A 17,011-nucleotide genomic window follows, 5' to 3' on the forward strand; every position below is an offset into this window, starting at 1 on the left:
ACGTACCCGTCACGTGACCCCCAAGAGCTACGCAGCGTCTATAAAAAGAGTGGCTGCGGCCCGCGCTTTCTCTTTTGGGATCTGCCTTGGGTTGTGTTCTTGGGTAAGTATTGTGAGTATTTCCTCCCTTCTTTTCCCCCTCCCCCCGTGTTGCTTTGCTACTTTCTAAAGAGGAGTTGGGCCTTTCAAATGTAGTGTTGCTCGTGGATGGGTTGGGGGAGACACGGATGGCGTTAGATTATGGCATGCTTTCCGTTTTTTTTCTCCATATTTTGAAAAATGCTGGGCGTTGAGCATAGATGGTGCTACAAAAACGGCTCAAAGGAACAGCCTTTCCAGATGGGCCTCGTGGTCGAGGAAAGCATAAAACTGATCGTCTAAAAAGTTGAAAATGAATTCCGCACGGGAATAATAGCTCCCCTTATGAAATCGGCATGCAAGCTTTTGCGTTCAGTAGAATTTCTCTGTAGGCTAAAGAGTAAATTCAAAAAGAGAACTAGCGGAAGCTTAATGTACTGAGATACTGAGCTCCAGCCTCTCTTCGCGGTAACCTTTAGATGGATCCGAAGTGCCTAATGCCGGTAGCGATCTCTGATAAACTAATTAAAGCTATATGTTTTAAAAAAGTAAATGATTTGCCGTATTCACTAAAAAACATGGATTTAATTGTATTGCAAAACGTAGAGAGGAACCTTCGGAGTAATATCCTGAAAAAAATAAAACTTTAGTACCTGCAAATGATGATAAATTACGTTGGTAGGGACATCTGAGAGTGTGATGAATGCCAACATTTCTGAGCAGGATTAGGATTTTAATTTCCAATTGTGGGATTCGTTGTCTAGTTGAAATAAAATTCACAAGCCAAAACGTCCAAGAGAAACCAATGGTAATTTATTTGTACTCCTTTGTAATACAATGTATTTGCTTCAAAGGCTAGCAGCAATGAATAACCAACCCTACTTTTTTACAAAAAATGTCAACTTTATACTCAATTTGTAAACTATTGGAAAACAGTAGGAGAATGAAATTTTATATTCAAAAACCTTGTATTGCTAAGTTATTACCACAAAGTTTCACGTTTATCATATCTTTCCTTCCAGAGATATAAAAAGCCAAACTTCGAACTTTTTTCAAGCCGCAATATTTTTGGCCAGCTTTGCTTCAAATTATCTAGATGGAGATTGCTCATGAGAATGTTTTTAATTATTTTGTAATAATTATAGAGGACAAAAAGTTGTACAAGATGGCCAAGTTTTATTTCTCAACAAAATATTGCCGGAGATAATGTCTCAAATTGCTGGAACCTGAGTCATACTGTAGAAGGCTGTGGTATGGGGTCAAACAAATGACTATATTTCCGGAACGGCAAATGTAGCACTTTACCAATGTTCATTGGAGATGTGTGTATGTTCACACAAAATTTCATCGAAATCCGTGATGGTCAAGAAGGACCCCCAGACCTCTTGACATGGAATGACCCACTCTGAAGCTTATATAAATAAGCTTCCCTGCCCTCAACTACCTATATTTTATGCCATACACATGTGATGGTACTAATACCTAATTTTGATGAGATTTTAAATATAATCTGATCCCAGCCTTATTTAAACATCTTAAGAAATTTTAGGGAGGAGAAAAACTTAAGTTAGATCCTAATGGTTGCCTTCATCTAATGATTTGTGCCATGTGACCTTTTAGAAATGTTTAATGAGGATGTATGACTGAGGTTGCCTAAAAAGCATCAAAATGTTGATCAGTTGGCAGAGAGAAAGCAACATGACTCACCCAATAACTGCACATTGAGAATCCTGTTTAGTAAAAGATTAATGGCACAACTGCAAATTCGGAATGATTTCATCTTTGTCTTTTGGAAGTGTTGGTGAGATGGCTTATTTCTGTCCTGATACATAATTTGCACTAATAGTCAAAAATCATGCTGTGGCTAAGAACAAATGCAGTAATATTTGTGTCATCCATCCACCTTCTAATTTAAGTGAGAGGAACTTGCTTCTTTTGCTTGAAAATTGTAGGCTAAGCTGAGAAAGTTTTATACAGCAGACTTTATTCCCTCCTAAAGGAGGAAATGAAGAGTCCTCATTGCTGGCAGTAAAATCAGTGTTAAGGCTGCAGATCAAAAGTGAGTCTCTGTTTCTAAAGATTACCAATCAAAATACCAACCCTTATTAGGTCTGTTTTGTTTTAAAAATAGTTCTTGACTAATAAACACCCATTTCCTTTGTAGGTACAAAATCTCAAGCCAATGTTGTTTGTAAAGGTATGTTTCTATTCTTGTGATACAGAATGCTAAGTAGATAGAAACAGTACCTTTGGTTGTGCCTTTGTGCCATGATGATGATGCTTATTTGCTACTCTTGAGAAAATAATGATGAGAATGCTTAACCACCTTTGTTTCAAACTGAGGCACAATCTATGCTCTTAAAAAGAATCTTGATCCCTTTTGTAATTTGAAACATTGAAACATTTGTTGTTTTCTTTACAGAGTTTTACAAATTTTGTGATCATGGAACAAGGATTGGTAAGTTGTAAGATTTAAATAGTCTATTAAGTTTTGTCCAAGGAGGGATGCGTGTGATGAAAACATAGTTCAGCAGATAATCTGTGATGAACACTGTCTTTCGCTCCTATCTGATGCATCCTCTAAAGTTGGTCTGATCCTGGATTGTTTCTGATACAGATAGGCCTAGTTCAAGTAATTGTTTATTAAAAACTTCTCTGACCTCAACAGTAACTTGGTAACTTGTTAACATTTTTTAGATTTCTGCTGATAAACACGAAAATCTTTTCAGTGTGTTCACTTTAACTATATCTGAATTTAGTTTAAAATATCCAAACTTTCCTGCCACGATACTACATTCATGTTGTAAGTTCTAACAACTACTGAACTGAACATCTCTTAACAGATTCTGTGTTCACAAATATTGGAATGCTACCTATTGATGTGCTGGCCTTTGGGTTCTCTAATATGGATCAGCTTTAGATGATCAAACATGTAAGTTGTAAAGAACAAAATACAATCTATTAAAGGCAGTACTTTATGAACAGTTTCAATGTTACCAGGAGATTCTTAGGTATTCTTATTGTCACAATCCTTTATTATGAGTTTTTACTTAATAGTGGTTCTTTATTTACAACAAGGTTGTAGTTGCATTTTTCTACAGTTACACTATAGTTTTGTTAATCTTTGTTAAGTATTTAATAAACTTGCACACTGCCAGACTCCCAGTGACTTTGGGTGATTTATAAATGTAAATCAAGAAAACAAAACAATAGTAAAAATAAGGAACAAATAAAACCAGGCAGCAACAAAAATGCCCATTCTTATAATAAGGAAGGGTGTGTACCCCATCTTATAGACCGGGGTAAAGAGCCAAGTCTTTAAGGCCCTTTAAAATGCTAACAGGATGGGTGCCACTTGTGCCCTTTGTGTTTTGTGTCAGCTGGTTTTTCTGTGGTTATTACATTTTGAGTTTGGAATTTATTCAACTTGCCAAACAAATAGAAAAACAATTTATTGAGTTATGGTTCTTAGTTGAAGAGTGATCTTGCATGCTTTGGATCTGTTCATTTTTTGTGACTTGCTGTGATTTATGCATATAATTTATCTGCAACAGTTAATGTTTAAACAATTGGATTTGGAATGAAAAGGACAAACTAATCTACTGTATATGATGCAGAATCAGGTCGCTGATACATGTGAGGATAAACTGAACATACACTGATACAGTAGATAACAGCAAGGTTTGGAAGAAAAAATGATGTTTTGTGGAAAAAAAATAGGCTAGTGGCCTAAGAAAATAATTCTCTTTGTAGGTCTTAATGATTGAGCTGTGTTTCTGAAGAACCTCAAGAAAAGGCAAGTTGAAATACAGAAAATTGGTTGGCTGAGCGATATTATAAAACCTTAAGAATATACCTTTTAATGACTTTTAGGTGTATTTTAGTTCAATTTAGTTCAAATTCTCTAAATTTCTGTCAAATTCATCCTATAAATTCCCAGTATGCCTGTAAGAAATTCTACTGTACTGCATATTCTCTCACTAAAACTAAAGCAGGCAGTTGCAACCAGCATTTCTCCTAAGGACTCTTAGCTTAGGGAAGACTAAAAAGGAGCAGGCAAGCATATTGGGGATATCCTGTGAATTTAAGCATGCTGCCTGCCAGATATGCAAATTAAAGGAAGGTGGGCAAACAAAGCACCAAGACTGATATGTATATCATCAGTAGTAGGGTAAGTTACACATAGTGGTTAAATTTCTGTATAAAGTAAAATAACAAAAATCATCTAACAATCAAATCCTGGAAAAATGAATATTAACAGAACATTGAATTGGAATCAAACATTCCGTTGTCCGGAAACAATTTAGGACAGTGATGGCAAACCTTTTAGAGACCAAGTGCCCAAACTGCAACCCAAACTCTACTTATTGGGTGCTGGGTGGGCATGGCCCAGCGGGTGGGCATGGCTGCAGTGATTATGGTAGACTGGGTGGGTGTGGCCAGGGTGGGCTTGGCCAACTTGATGTTGCTCTTGGGGAGGGACATCTGTGGGGCCAGGGTTGGGGGAGATCCAGGAGATCTCTGGCGGATGGGATGGTGGGCAGGAGGCTTGCGGGGTGAGGCGAGACCAGGCAGGGGGCAGGGCAGGGGTGCCATTGCCGCAAGGCAGAGACCAGGGCGGTTGCTGCCTGACACCATCGGCCCCGCGCACAGTGAGCACGTGGAGGCCAACTGTCCGTCAGCAGCCACGGCCTGCCCTCGACTGGTGCACTCTGAGGCTCCACAGCCCGCTGCGAATACCGAACCAGCCCTCCAGCAGCAAATGGAGTAGGTTTCGGTGTGCCGCAGCTATTTGCCGCCTCGCGTATTGTGCCCAATGCCGTTGCAATGTGGCTCGACTGAAAGTAGCTGTGGAACAAGTGGAGCAGGTCCCCCCCCCTCACCTGCCCATTCAGCTACAGCTTTGGTGACTGTAGGCAGAGCTGTGGTCAGAGAAGAGAACTTCAGACAACTTTGCAGCTCTGCTTACAGAGCCACCAAAACAGCAGGTGGATCACCAGAGGCTCAAGAGAGGGAAGAGCAAGTGGGGCAGATAAGGAAAGAAAGATCTTGGAGAAGTTAGAAAGTCTGATGGAACCTTTTTTTTTAACCGATAGTCCCACAAACACGCGGCGAAGGCTGAGAAGCAAATGGAGAAATGGAATGCAGCTGAAAGGCAGGTTAGTAAAAAAAAAAAAAAACGCTTGGGGGAGGGGCAGGGGTGGGCCTGGCAAACCTATCCTGCGCGGCTTTGGCAAGTGTTTGGCAGGGGGAGGGAAGCAACTGGTCTACTACCATGCTAGTGCTGCCGCATTGCTTTACCCCATGCATAGGCCCCACCCCTCGCATGGAGCGCACTGCTCCCGCCACTCTCCCCAGGCGGCACCTTTCCTGCTCTGACGCTTGACGCTATGTGGGACTAAAAATAAAGTGCAATAAATCTCAACTTTGCGAGGTCTTTTTTCCCCCGCAAGTTGAAATTGATTGAACTTTTTTTTGTATACAGCGGAGGCCTAAAGCAAAAATGTTTTATAAAACCCAGCTTAAAAACCACTTGCCTGGGGAGATTTTGATGCAGATTGCTCATGGATGGGATTTAAGGCACACGTGCCCCACAGAGAGGGCTCTGCATGCCACAGGTTTGCCACCATGGACTTAGGAGATCTTCTTTCACCTGTCAGAAAGAAGCTTTTGACGATGGGGTAACTTCCCTTCCAAAGAGCTTTATCGGCCAGATGAAGGTTTATAATAGGAGCAATTGTTCTTTTGGCGAGAGGTCTTATCTAAACCATCTGGACTAGCTCTAATAAAGGTTTTAATTTAATTGCTCTTTTTATAATCTTGTGAGTAACCATAAAAATGATACCAACATAAATTGTGATGAATAGAACAATAATAAAGTAACACTGAAACATTTTCCCATTCTGATCCTGTCTTTCTGTAGCAAATTGAATACTGCAAATTGTTGAAAAAATGCATAAGGAATTTCTCTAGTCTCCTGAGGAAAATTTGAATATATGTGGCAGATTGTTCTTAAGTGTTAATTAAAATATACTTGATATTTAAATATTTAATGCTGTCAGCCTGCATGATGAGAAGCTAATAAAACTGACTTTAAAGATGGAGGTCTGTGATTAGCTCTACCTGACTTTGGGCACCTACCTGGATCTTCCATGAGTAAGAAAATAATTTTCTTGGCTATTAATCAACCTTTCTTTATCTTTAGGACTTGGAGTAACATGAGGAATTGTTTAAGCAAAACTGTTGACAGTGGTAAGCTACTATTGATATCAACTTAAGTCCAACCCTGTGGACTTAACTGCAAGCAATTACATAGTCTTTTGCAAACAGGATGTCCTTAAAAATGTAATCTTTCATAATGCTATATTAATGCAAAATGTCTGTTCAACTATATACCCTGAACACATATCTATGTAGCATGGCTTTGTATTCTGTCCCCTTGACATTTTTGCAGCAGGGGAGGGAGGTGAATGGAATGCGGGAGGACAAAGGGGGTGTCTGGGAGCAAACATTGCCGCTCCAATAAAGGAGACTTGCCAATCCAGCCCAAGGTCACCTAAAAGAATGTGGAGAAGAAGCAGGTATGCACAGAAGAGGGTCTGTTACCCAGACAATCTGAAACTTCATTTGGTCAAAGACTGATAAGGGAGGAGGTTTGGGGAAAAAGAAAGTTAAGTATATTGTTTGCTTGCCAGTTTGGTATTCTGCTTTGCTACTTCTGTAATGACTTTTGCTTCAGTATAGTATATTCTTGGTCAAAAGAATGGTCCAGGGGTCTTTCTTTAGTCTAAACTGAATGGAATGGATGACCATATCCTTTATTCTTTTGGATTATTGTTTAACTTTTCTGAGTTTGGCTGCCTAATCCTGTCAGAAAAGGTTTTATTGAAGACCTAGAAACATTAGGAATCTAGTCCATGGAATTGCTGTGGAGCTACTTCTATCTTCAAGGTTGATCTAGCAAAGTTTAAAAAGATATTGAAATACCTGAATTGCAATTGGAATGTGGGTGAAAAAACAGCATTATTATTATTATTTTGGTTTTGTAATACTAAACTTCCAATGTTTTGTGTTTGCATATATAAGTGGGCATTTTTTTTATGTTAACTAGGTTTTGAGGATGGAATTACTAGTTTGAGGTAAGAGTTTAGTTTTCATTTATTCTATGGTTTGTTCAAAGCTTTTTATCAACTTGTAACCAATGATGAGATTAGATTCTGCCAGATGAACACTCATGATATTAGCATCAATCCGTTCCACTTTTCACTGAGGTTACATTGTTCAAGTTCTCACTTGAACTTACTAATGTATGTTTAAAGTATCTTTTCCATTTTCCCCAAGAACATAAGATTGCAAATGGATTAATTCTGCATCTATAGCAATGTACAGTTCTAGTCAGTATGTTTTTAAATTTTAAGATTTCCTTACCCAGTGTTGAAGCAAAAATTAGAAAAAAAATTAACTGAAAATATTTTTGACTCTGCAATTTTATATTTTTTTTCATTTCTCCAAAATTGTTAGATGTTTACTGTTTTATGGGATCTCTTGAACAAGGTCAGTATATTATTTTTATAATCTAATTATTTAGTCTTGAAAGTTGATGCTAAAATTATGGGCGAATGACTTGCTGGGTGACTGTATTATGCTCCTGCTATATGACTAATATCTTTCCTACCAATTTCACCATGTCAGATTTCATAATAGTGTTAAAGTTGTAATGAAAATTGACTAAAACTAGATGGGATGCTTTCATTTTTGCATAATTCTCTCCCCCAAAAAAACCTCACTGAAATATTCCTGAACCAGAAATAGCATCCTGCCTACTTGGATGGTATCAGTTAAGTCCCCTCTGGGCATCCACTCAGTTCTTAAAAAATAATCTTGTAGAAAGAGACTCAAAACACCTCAACACAGGCAAAAAGGATAATGTTTCCAAAATTTTGTGAGCAGCAGTGGTGGGTAGGTCATAACATTTGCTGCCTGTTTTGTTTCCTGACTTCTGAAACAAAACATACCAACCAAAATTAGTTTGATATTGCTGGAAAAGCCAATGATGTTTTAAGAGTAGTGGACAGAAAGTTTTCTGAGAACTGAAAACACTGAGGCTTTACGTTGCTGATATTTAATGATAGGTCAAGGTATCAAAATTTACCCCAAAACCTGGGATCAAATGAATTGCTAGTGGAATAGTATTTGTTTCGCACAACTACATAAACTGATGGCTTGCAATATTTTTTTATTTCAGATTAGTTTAAAAACAGTGGCAGTTGATTGATAGAAGAATTTTGACTTCACAATATAATGGTAAGTTCATATTTTGAAGAGATGTAAGGGGGCATTAGATTTCCAAATGAAACTGCTTGTGTTCTCTGACCTTGTTTCATATTAAAAAATAAATGTGTTTCCTTTGTACTGTTAATGATGAAATTGTGAAAAAGACAATGGGAATCTCTCTGAAAAATAGTGAAGATACAATTTTACTGAGACGGTACAAATGATTTGTGCTACATAATTATTATGTAGTGTTGCATTATAATATATAAAATCAGCATAAATCACTGGTTCTTGAGGTAAATCTGTATGTTCCAGTTTTAAACTCTTTAAAAAACACCAAGCATCACCATGTGTGATCCTGGCTTTGCATGATGCATAAATGTTGTATTTTAAATTATTAGAAACTGAGCTGTCTAGCAAAAAAGAAGTACTTAGGCAGAGAATTTATAAGAATTACAGCAAATACCATAGTTTGTTCCTATCTGTATCTGCTTATATGACTCAAGCTAGTTGAATTCCATTTCATCTGTTCCGCCATAAGTGATAAATTTTAAGAGAATAGAGTTGAGTGGACATGCATAATAGTTTTGATGTTAAGTAAAAATTTGCAGAATGGCCTATCACAAATGCAAAATGGGATTTTCAAGTATTCTGAAAGTTGAATTGGAATCTCCAATGCTTTGAGCCGTAAGCTGACCTCTTAATTCAGGAGTTCCCAACCAGGGGTGTGAGACGATATTCCAGGGGGTGCGAAAACTTGGGTTTTCAAAATTACAATGTATATGCATAATTTGTTGCCGTTATTTTGTACTTTTGTAAGGGGTGCCAGAATATATCAAGTGTTCTGCGCTGCGGGTGCGGGGTATAAAGAAGATTGGGAGCCGCTGTCTTAATTGAAACAACTTCAATTAAGACAGTTTCAATTAAGGTTCCTTCACAGGAACCTAACATTTGTGATATCTGGATGAAAATAAACATATTGCCATATTTATAATTGTTTAGCTTTTAGCTAAACAGGATGCTCCTTGTTTTTAGTAAAATAGTAGCTATTAGGAGACTTGAAATTTTGTGGAACTGTAATAAATTTGCTTCAACAAGACATGGAATAAATCTGCAGGTGAAAAGTCAATTTTGTGCAATAGTTAGAAGTAGAAGATTAAAAATTCAGGAACTAGCCCACAAAACTGTAAAACAGTGTTGTCTTGACTCATAATTTGGCTCTTCTCTGGTTAGGTGGTTTCATTTCTTCTACTAGATACATTAATGACTGTCTGATTTCCTAGGTAATTGATGAACTGACATTTGGCTTTTCAAGGTATGTATACTCTGCATTAACATGCTTGTTTTCTTGAGAATGGTGAAATGATGATACCCCAATCTTGAACTCTCTCTCTGAATATGTGATGGAATATCCAGAATCTGACCCATTCACATTTTATATTGTTTTGTATCTCTAAATGGGGAATATATTGGCTTGATTCTTTTTCCCTTTTCTCTTTTCAGATCTGAGAACCTGTCCAGAAATTATTAATTACAAATATATTGGAAGATATTTTGGAATCTAAATTAGATGTCATCAGAGATGTCATCAGATTAAAAAAAAAAATAAAGACCGGACAATAAAGATTTTGCTTCCTGAATACTTGGGTCTATCTGGCAGATTTTTGGCCACTAATGATGAAAATAAACTAATAGACATCATCTGTTTTTGCAATTTCTTTTACATATTTTAAGTTTACTAATTTTCATTTGTGTTATAAGACGCTTTATGTAATTTATGCGTGTCCAGGCATGCATTTGGGATATATCATAATATTTGTGGAACTTGGGCATAGGCATGCTTAGGCTGAAAGCAGCTCACATGCGTGAATGCTACTCATTTTGTTCTATAATTGGCTTGTTATACAAATTACACCATACACAGTCAATGCTATTCTTTGAAACAATCACATCAAAATTATCAAATGCTGTAGGAACAAGAGGTAATTGGGAGCGAGTTGTTATGCCTCCAATCCTTGTACTTAATATTGTCAGGCATGATGGGAAGGTTTTGGAATTTTGGGTAGAAACATGGATTTTTCATTCATTCAACAAAAAAATGTTATCCACAATTCCTTCAGTGCTAAGTGTCCGAAAAAATGCAGGCAAGGCAACTCAGAATAGTATTAAAGTCCAGGAGAGCTTATTTCGAGATGAGGGAAATTTTCTTGCCTCAGATTTTCATCTTAGTCCATTTTCAACTGCTTCATGAGCTGTAACCCCAACTGGTGATTTTGCTTGCACTTGTATTTATTTTTAGAAGCATTGAGCTAAGGATGACTTGTAACTCAGTCTTATTCCAAGACCATCCTTTGTTAGTAACTCACCAAGATTTGGGCTCCATCTTGTCTATCAACCTTGATGTGATCTCTGTTACATACATTTCATGTATGGTGATATTTTATCGGGGAGTAGGTGGAAACTTCTCAAGGGCTATTTTGTTCTCTTCCATGGCCTGTGCTGAAGTAGGGATAAACCTACAGATGGATTTTTCAAAATAGGCATTCCCCCCACCCTTTGGGTAGTCAAGGTAACCAGATCTATTAGAAGTTTGGCAGCTATATGGGTTCTTGTTAATTTCCTCCGATTGTCAAGCTTTTTATGCTTATCAGATTTGTCCCCAATGTTCTTATTGCCAAGATGAGCTCTCCCTCTGTGGGAAGACTTCATGCTTGTTCCAAAAAGGTTTCATTTTGAACAATAGGTTGGCAATACAGTAGGATTTTTGAATGAATTTGTTCAGCATATTAATGGGAAAGCATTTGACTTTGCAAATCAACTAATTTGCTTTTCACAATATAGAAGCTGACTGAAGAAGAGAATAGTCCCACGTCCCCATTTTCCTCTATTTTGAATAAGAATGATTTGGTTTAGCTGTAACTGATATGATTTACTTGTCTTTCATCAATACTTCCTGGAAGAGGGAACTTGCTTTTGCACACCTGGATGTAAGTTTAGATCTCATTGCTTATTCCACACACAATGGGTTTCAAATTAGGATCCACCTTTGCCACCACTATTGTCTGCTTTTGATTCACAATTGCCCCTGCATGAGCTTGTTTTAGCTGACTCAGTAGCAGTACTTGGATGACTAAGCATAGTAGAGGCCTTTTAGTGTGCCTACTTTGTTATTAACTGGTCAGAACTCACAAAATTGTTTGTGTCCTCAGTAGGTATTATCAGGTTATGGAGTCTTAACATTTTTGTTTTTTTAGTTCCTCATCCCCTTGTTGGATAAGCCTTGCAGCAGCTGGATAAATGGCTGTGATCTGAAAAGGAAAGCTTTTTGGGGATAGTGGCAGGTCTTAAAAGAGTTAGGAGCTCTCTGCTTGTAGATCCCATTCCAGGGGGTCATATCATAACCTTTATTGTCAGTTTTTACTGTGAGCACATTGGCCTACATTAAAAATGAAATTCTGTTGCTTTTGCATATACACATGCTACATGTGTGTGCGTGTATACACACCTATGCCTGTGTGTGTGTGTGTGTGTGTACACATAAGTATTAATCACTGTCCATCTTGAACACTGGAAAATAAACTTGGGAGTTCCCAAGTTCACACTATATGGAACAAAACACTGATTCTGGATGTTCGGCTTTGGATGCCAGGAAGCCTGCTCTCAGAAGGTAACAAGGAAAACAGGTCATGAAGAGGATACATAGTGTCCCAAACAATTCTGTGGACCCTGCTCAAGCATCACTTATGTGCTTGTATCATGAAATGTAGGAGAGTTTTTGTTAAGGCAAGAGGCTGTTTATTTTTTGGGAATATATTAACTTAGCAGGCTTGGGTGAAGTCTGAGGATAATGTGAGTGCTGCCTCTTCTTCCTCCTGTCCATGCAGCAGTTTGAAAGTATGCAATATTGGGTATCACTCACTGGTGGGAAAATCCCAGCTGTGCTTATGTGGACCTGGCTAGATGTGAGGCGTTGTGACACAAGGCAAGGCGAGACTAGAGTACTGCTAGTCATCTGGTGTAAGCTAGTTTGCCCGCCACTGCACCAAGGATAGGCACACAAGCACTAAACACAATGAATTAGCAATTTAGGCTGTCAGGTCTTCATTGTCTAATATTTGTAGATTTCCCTGACATTTTATGCCATACGCTAAATAAATTCCTTTTCCAAGTAGGAGAAATAATAAAAATACCAGTCTTCAAAAAAAAAAACAGTAAAAATATTGGTTTCCAGCAGAAAAGTAATAGAAAAAGGTTATTTTTTTTAAAGGATAACTTTATATCATCTTAGACTCCATCCTCCGCACCCAAAACCATGAAATGTCACTGAAGATTTATTTTCTGCATTCACACTTGAGCTTATTTCCCCAAAATCTGAAGTGCTGCCAATGACAAACATCTTGAAAGTTTTCACCAGAACATTGCCACAGTGGAAAAACAATTGAGATCCACGAATGTTGGCTAACTTGCTGGACATTGCAGCAAAATGCATTGGACACCCAGTCAAATGAAATTCAGCAGTAAAACACTTTTGCCCCATGAAAAATGTAGGAAATGTGATTAAATACATATATATTTGCTCAGTTTGAAGGGGTCTATAATAATTGCCAAAGGTTTTTCAGGAAGCACAACTTGGAAAAAAAATGTCCAGTTTAATTGGTACCTTATTAAACTTTATTGGATAATTAAATAAGCTGTACCTACAACTTTTCTTTTGTACAGTCAGGCAAAGATGAGTAAAACATAACAGTTATAAAAATAAGATGCCATTCCCAAAGAGGTATATATAGGATGGGCAAGTGTATCCAACATTATTAGGGAGGATAAATCATTTTACCTCTTAATTTTCAAAAATTGCAGCTGCTTTCTAGAGGTCCTCCCAGAAGTGATTATTTCCATGTGAGACCTGTAGGCACTAGGGGCCTTGTGGGAACAGAAAAGTAATAGTTTGTTGTTTTGTTTGGTAACTTGGCAATTAGGAAGAGATGGAGTAATACATAACAGTGGAAAGCACAAATGTTTATTGCAGACCTTCAACAAAACTATGTAAGTAATAGCTGTTCAAATGTGAATTTTTGAAAAATATATAACAAACCTAACAACCTGAAATCACCAATAGACTCTATTATGGTTGAATATAATTGGGAGTTTTATTTAGGTAAAAAAATCAAAAACCAAATTATATAATCTGAAATGATTCTATTTTTTCCTACCATTTTTTTATACTGTCTTGTATTAGAGAAATTAGCCATTTTTGCTATCTGATCAGGTTTAACAAACTGCTTCCATAACTGGCTATACTGTATTTGTACTTAAAACCCTGAAGAATAACTCCCCCAATTAGGTTTCAAATAACTACTGTTTTTAAAATAAAACTGATTTTCACATCAAAAATCTGTAGAGTAGTTTCAATACCTCCCAGTATGGCCAAATCACACTGGTTATCTAGTAATGATCCCTGCAACATTTACATATACTATGAAGATCGTCCATACATAAAGGCAACACAACAAAATGTCAAGACTGCATCTGACTATATCACTACATAACAATAATAATAGGACATGCTGTCTTTTGAACATAAGATTAGAACAAAGGCAACACAAAAGAAATTTCTCTGGTATAACGAAGGATGCCCTTGATTCTTTCAGCAGTTCACTTTTCCTACAAATCGTATGGATAATCTGTCAGTTAGTGACAAATTTAGTGGCTTTGTTAAGATTTCCCAAGAATAGGTACTTTTCAGTTAGTCCTTGCTTTGGCTTCTGTCAAAGGCCATGTAACCTGCACATGATATGGCTCAAGTTCTTGCGGATCAACATAATCTGGAGTATTGCTCATTAAATCTCTTCCCTTGAAAGATTTAGGGAAAGCAATGACATCTCGAATACTCGAACCTCCAACTAGAAGGCAAATCAGTCTGTCAAGCCCTGAAAAAGAAATGCACCAGATATTAATAGCGCAATAAAGTTAAACAGATTTTGGAGAAAGGATCCTACAGCTGTCAATGAAGCTGTAAAAAGTATATCTGTATACCTCCATTAATAAAATATATTGTATGGGTAAAATAAATGTAAGGTTCACTTCAGGAAAAAGCTGTGGGTACTTTGTCTAACACTTTTAGATTATAAAACAGACAAAGTCTGTGAAGGGTGAAACATAATGCATGTAAAATGTAAGAGCTTCTTATTCGATACACTCACTGCTTTTTACCTGTTACTTCTCTTGCTATCTTTTCCATGCTGAGAATTTTTCTGGAATGAAAAAATTATAACATCTTTCATTAATTTAAATAATCTCTCTGCTTATGTCAGTTGGGAAAACCATGCTGCTTAGCAAAGTGCCTTTAAGGGTTGTGCTGCAATTGAGAAATATATTAAAGGGATAAGTATTCAAGTGCTGAATCAATAAAGCTATGTAACGTTTTTGCTGAGTATGTTGCCTTTTTGATGACTGGGGACCCAAATAGAAAAGCTTCCATTTCTCTTGTAAAAATAACTAATTTACAAACCATTATTGTTCTGTTTCTAGCTCCACTGAGATAAAAATAAGTCAGAATAAAGAATAAGGGTTTGACAAACATGATTGATAAATGAAGAATCTGTATATAGCATTACATACTTGTTTTGTTTAATGAGCCAAAGGATTTACACAGCAGATTTTTTTCTGGCTTAGCTATAACAATGCCTTAAAAAAATTTTTTGGGGGGATATTGGGAAATGTTTGCATGAATTATCTTTGCTCTTTCATCAAGGTACCAGTTCTTGTAAATGCAGTTTGGAGAAAAAAATAGAAAGTGTTTTATTTGTGAGAGCACAGATTACTCAGAACACTTCAGACTACAACAGAAAAACAACAACCCTGAAACAGATTTTTTACTTCAAAAAAATGTGTGGGTTTCTAAATAGGAATAATTTCATTCAGGAAAAAATGAATTGACTTTTGTGATCTTTCTATCTCACACTGGAAGGGACTATAAAAGTAAGGTAGTCTAATTTCTTGTATGTGGCAAAATCATTATTTTTTTTAAAAAAAGATACTGACCTAGTGCAATTCCTCCATGCGGGGGTGCACCACACTCCAGTGCTTCAAGGAGGTGAAAAAGCAGTTCAGTGTCCTCCTACGAATGTAAGAAGTAGATCAAACAGGCTTTTTATTCACAGAGTGACCAAACAGTTACTTAGGGAAATCCACAGGCAGAGCCAGAGTGCAAATGTAGCTTTCCTGTATATTCATTCTTTTTTAAAAGAATACTAAAATTTCTAACAATAGTTAAAGATAATGTAAAATAAAATTGCACTGACAAACACTGCATATTTCTTCTAATAAAAGAATAAAATAGCTATCACAATCGATAGGCATTAAAACTAACTTGGATATTGTTTGCTTCTTGAACATTGTTTTGCATTAATCTTGGTGTTTATCTCTGCTCATCTGGGTATTGTTGAGTGTTTTGCTCTTTGCTTTTTGTTTCCTTTTTGGCTTTTTGATAGTCTCCTTTGAATGACATATAGATAATGGTTATCTCTATGTGCCTGATGATGGCTGATTTCAGGAATTCTTTAGTGTTTTTGGACTTCAGTTAATCTAGGATGCTTACAGTTTCCCAGTTGAAACTATGTTTAGGCAACCCTGATGGCACAGGGGTTAGAATAAATATTGCAGGCAAACTCTGCCCACAGCCTGGAGTTCGATGCCAACCAGCTCAAGGTTGACTCAGCTTTCCATACTTCTGAGGTCAGTAAAATGAGGACCCAGATTGTTGAGAGCAATATGCTGATATTTGTAAACCACCCAGAGAGTGCTATAAAGCATTATGTGGCAGTATGTAAGTAAGTGCTATTGCTAAGTATTATGTATTATGAAATTTGCTGATTTCAAATTAAATACACAAGACTATTTCAATACAAATAATTACCTTCAAAACTGTCTCAAGTATGAAACGCTGCTGCTTTGCATTATGGATTCGAATAGAGCCACCTCCAATCTCATTACCATTCAATACCAGATCATAATGCTGACCTCTAATCTAGCGAGAAAAAAAAAGGAAACAATGTAATTTGTATTGTTAAATATATCTGCTAAAATCCTTGTGAAACAACAAATCCCACCCAATAGTGCTTTTGGAACTAATGGAAACTATACAATTGAAGTTGACAGAAATAAAATTAACAAGATAATCAGAGGCCAAGGAAACCATAATATGTATAATTCTTTTTTTCTCTGGCTCTGATTTTGTAGTACATTTTCTTCAGATAAGGTAGATTTTTTTCCCTAAGATTAAACTGCCAATTACAAAAAATCTTTTGCTTTTCTCATCTTGTCCAATTCTTTGTCTGGTGTGTATATTAAAAAACATAAAAGCACCTGTCTGGGATCTGAGTAGAGGAGATGCTCATCCAAGGGATGGGGAGCAGTGAAAGGATGATGAGCAGCTTCTAATTCTTCAGGATTTTCTTCTTTGGAGAGGAAAAGTGGGAATTCTACCACCCAGAGGAAGTGAAAGGCAGAAGGGTCACGAAGTAACAGACCTTTTGCTTCCAGAAGTTCAGCACTCTTCAAGCGTAGCTTTCCTAATGCAGAGCACTGAGAACAAATGAGAGAACAAAAGGAGGAAAAAGGTGGACAAGGTGCCAAGGCCTCCAACACTTGTACCTCTAAC

The 17,011-nt window shown here is 37.0% G+C and overlaps 1 protein-coding gene, 2 long non-coding RNA genes and 6 other non-coding genes across 11 annotated transcripts in view; 8 read left to right on the top strand and 1 right to left on the bottom strand.

Moving 5' to 3' along the window:
• Positions 1 to 30: 30 nt before the first annotated feature.
• On the top strand, positions 31 to 3,879 carry LOC120310501. Its single transcript, XR_005557376.1, has 5 exons — positions 31 to 103; positions 2,243 to 2,275; positions 2,501 to 2,536; positions 2,922 to 3,010; positions 3,832 to 3,879. It is a non-coding gene; the product is annotated as an uncharacterized LOC120310501 (long non-coding RNA).
• On the top strand, positions 727 to 805 carry LOC120310533. Its single transcript, XR_005557386.1, has one exon. It is a non-coding gene; the product is annotated as a small nucleolar RNA SNORD74 (small nucleolar RNA).
• Positions 2,581 to 2,658, top strand: LOC120310529. Its single transcript, XR_005557382.1, has one exon. It is a non-coding gene; the product is annotated as a small nucleolar RNA snR60/Z15/Z230/Z193/J17 (small nucleolar RNA).
• Positions 3,880 to 5,177: 1,298 nt separating the features above from the next.
• LOC120310500 lies at positions 5,178 to 10,053 on the top strand. Its single transcript, XR_005557375.1, has 7 exons — positions 5,178 to 5,237; positions 6,284 to 6,330; positions 7,190 to 7,217; positions 7,600 to 7,632; positions 8,324 to 8,382; positions 9,636 to 9,667; positions 9,856 to 10,053. It is a non-coding gene; the product is annotated as an uncharacterized LOC120310500 (long non-coding RNA).
• Positions 6,141 to 6,207, top strand: LOC120310534. The gene has a single exon (XR_005557387.1). It is a non-coding gene; the product is annotated as a small nucleolar RNA SNORD44 (small nucleolar RNA).
• Positions 7,275 to 7,352, top strand: LOC120310532. Its single transcript, XR_005557385.1, has one exon. It is a non-coding gene; the product is annotated as a small nucleolar RNA SNORD47 (small nucleolar RNA).
• On the top strand, positions 8,124 to 8,185 carry LOC120310530. Its single transcript, XR_005557383.1, has one exon. It is a non-coding gene; the product is annotated as a small nucleolar RNA SNORD75 (small nucleolar RNA).
• On the top strand, positions 8,489 to 8,569 carry LOC120310531. The gene has a single exon (XR_005557384.1). It is a non-coding gene; the product is annotated as a small nucleolar RNA SNORD79 (small nucleolar RNA).
• A 2,956-nt stretch (positions 10,054 to 13,009) lies between the features above and the next one.
• DARS2 (aspartyl-tRNA synthetase 2, mitochondrial) overlaps positions 13,010 to 17,011 on the bottom strand; it is a 44,208-nt gene continuing 40,206 nt past the window's right edge. Inside the window, exons 14-17 of one of the 3 annotated variants that reach the window (XM_039348961.1) lie at positions 16,717 to 16,935; positions 16,268 to 16,378; positions 15,394 to 15,469; positions 13,010 to 14,279 (exon numbers count right to left, since the gene is read on the bottom strand). In XM_039348961.1, coding sequence (XP_039204895.1) covers positions 14,092 to 14,279; positions 15,394 to 15,469; positions 16,268 to 16,378; positions 16,717 to 16,935 — 594 coding nt within the window. In that variant the 3' untranslated portion in view covers positions 13,010 to 14,091. Of the gene's footprint in view, positions 14,280 to 14,562; positions 15,470 to 16,267; positions 16,379 to 16,716; positions 16,936 to 17,011 lie in introns of those variants that run through there. The other 2 variants (XR_005557377.1, XR_005557378.1) reach the window with 2 other exon arrangements.

Source organism: Crotalus tigris, unplaced genomic scaffold, assembly GCF_016545835.1.
Source record: "Crotalus tigris isolate CLP2741 ecotype Arizona unplaced genomic scaffold, ASM1654583v1 scf7180000018217.1405312, whole genome shotgun sequence".
Classification (NCBI taxonomy): domain Eukaryota; kingdom Metazoa; phylum Chordata; class Lepidosauria; order Squamata; family Viperidae; genus Crotalus; species Crotalus tigris.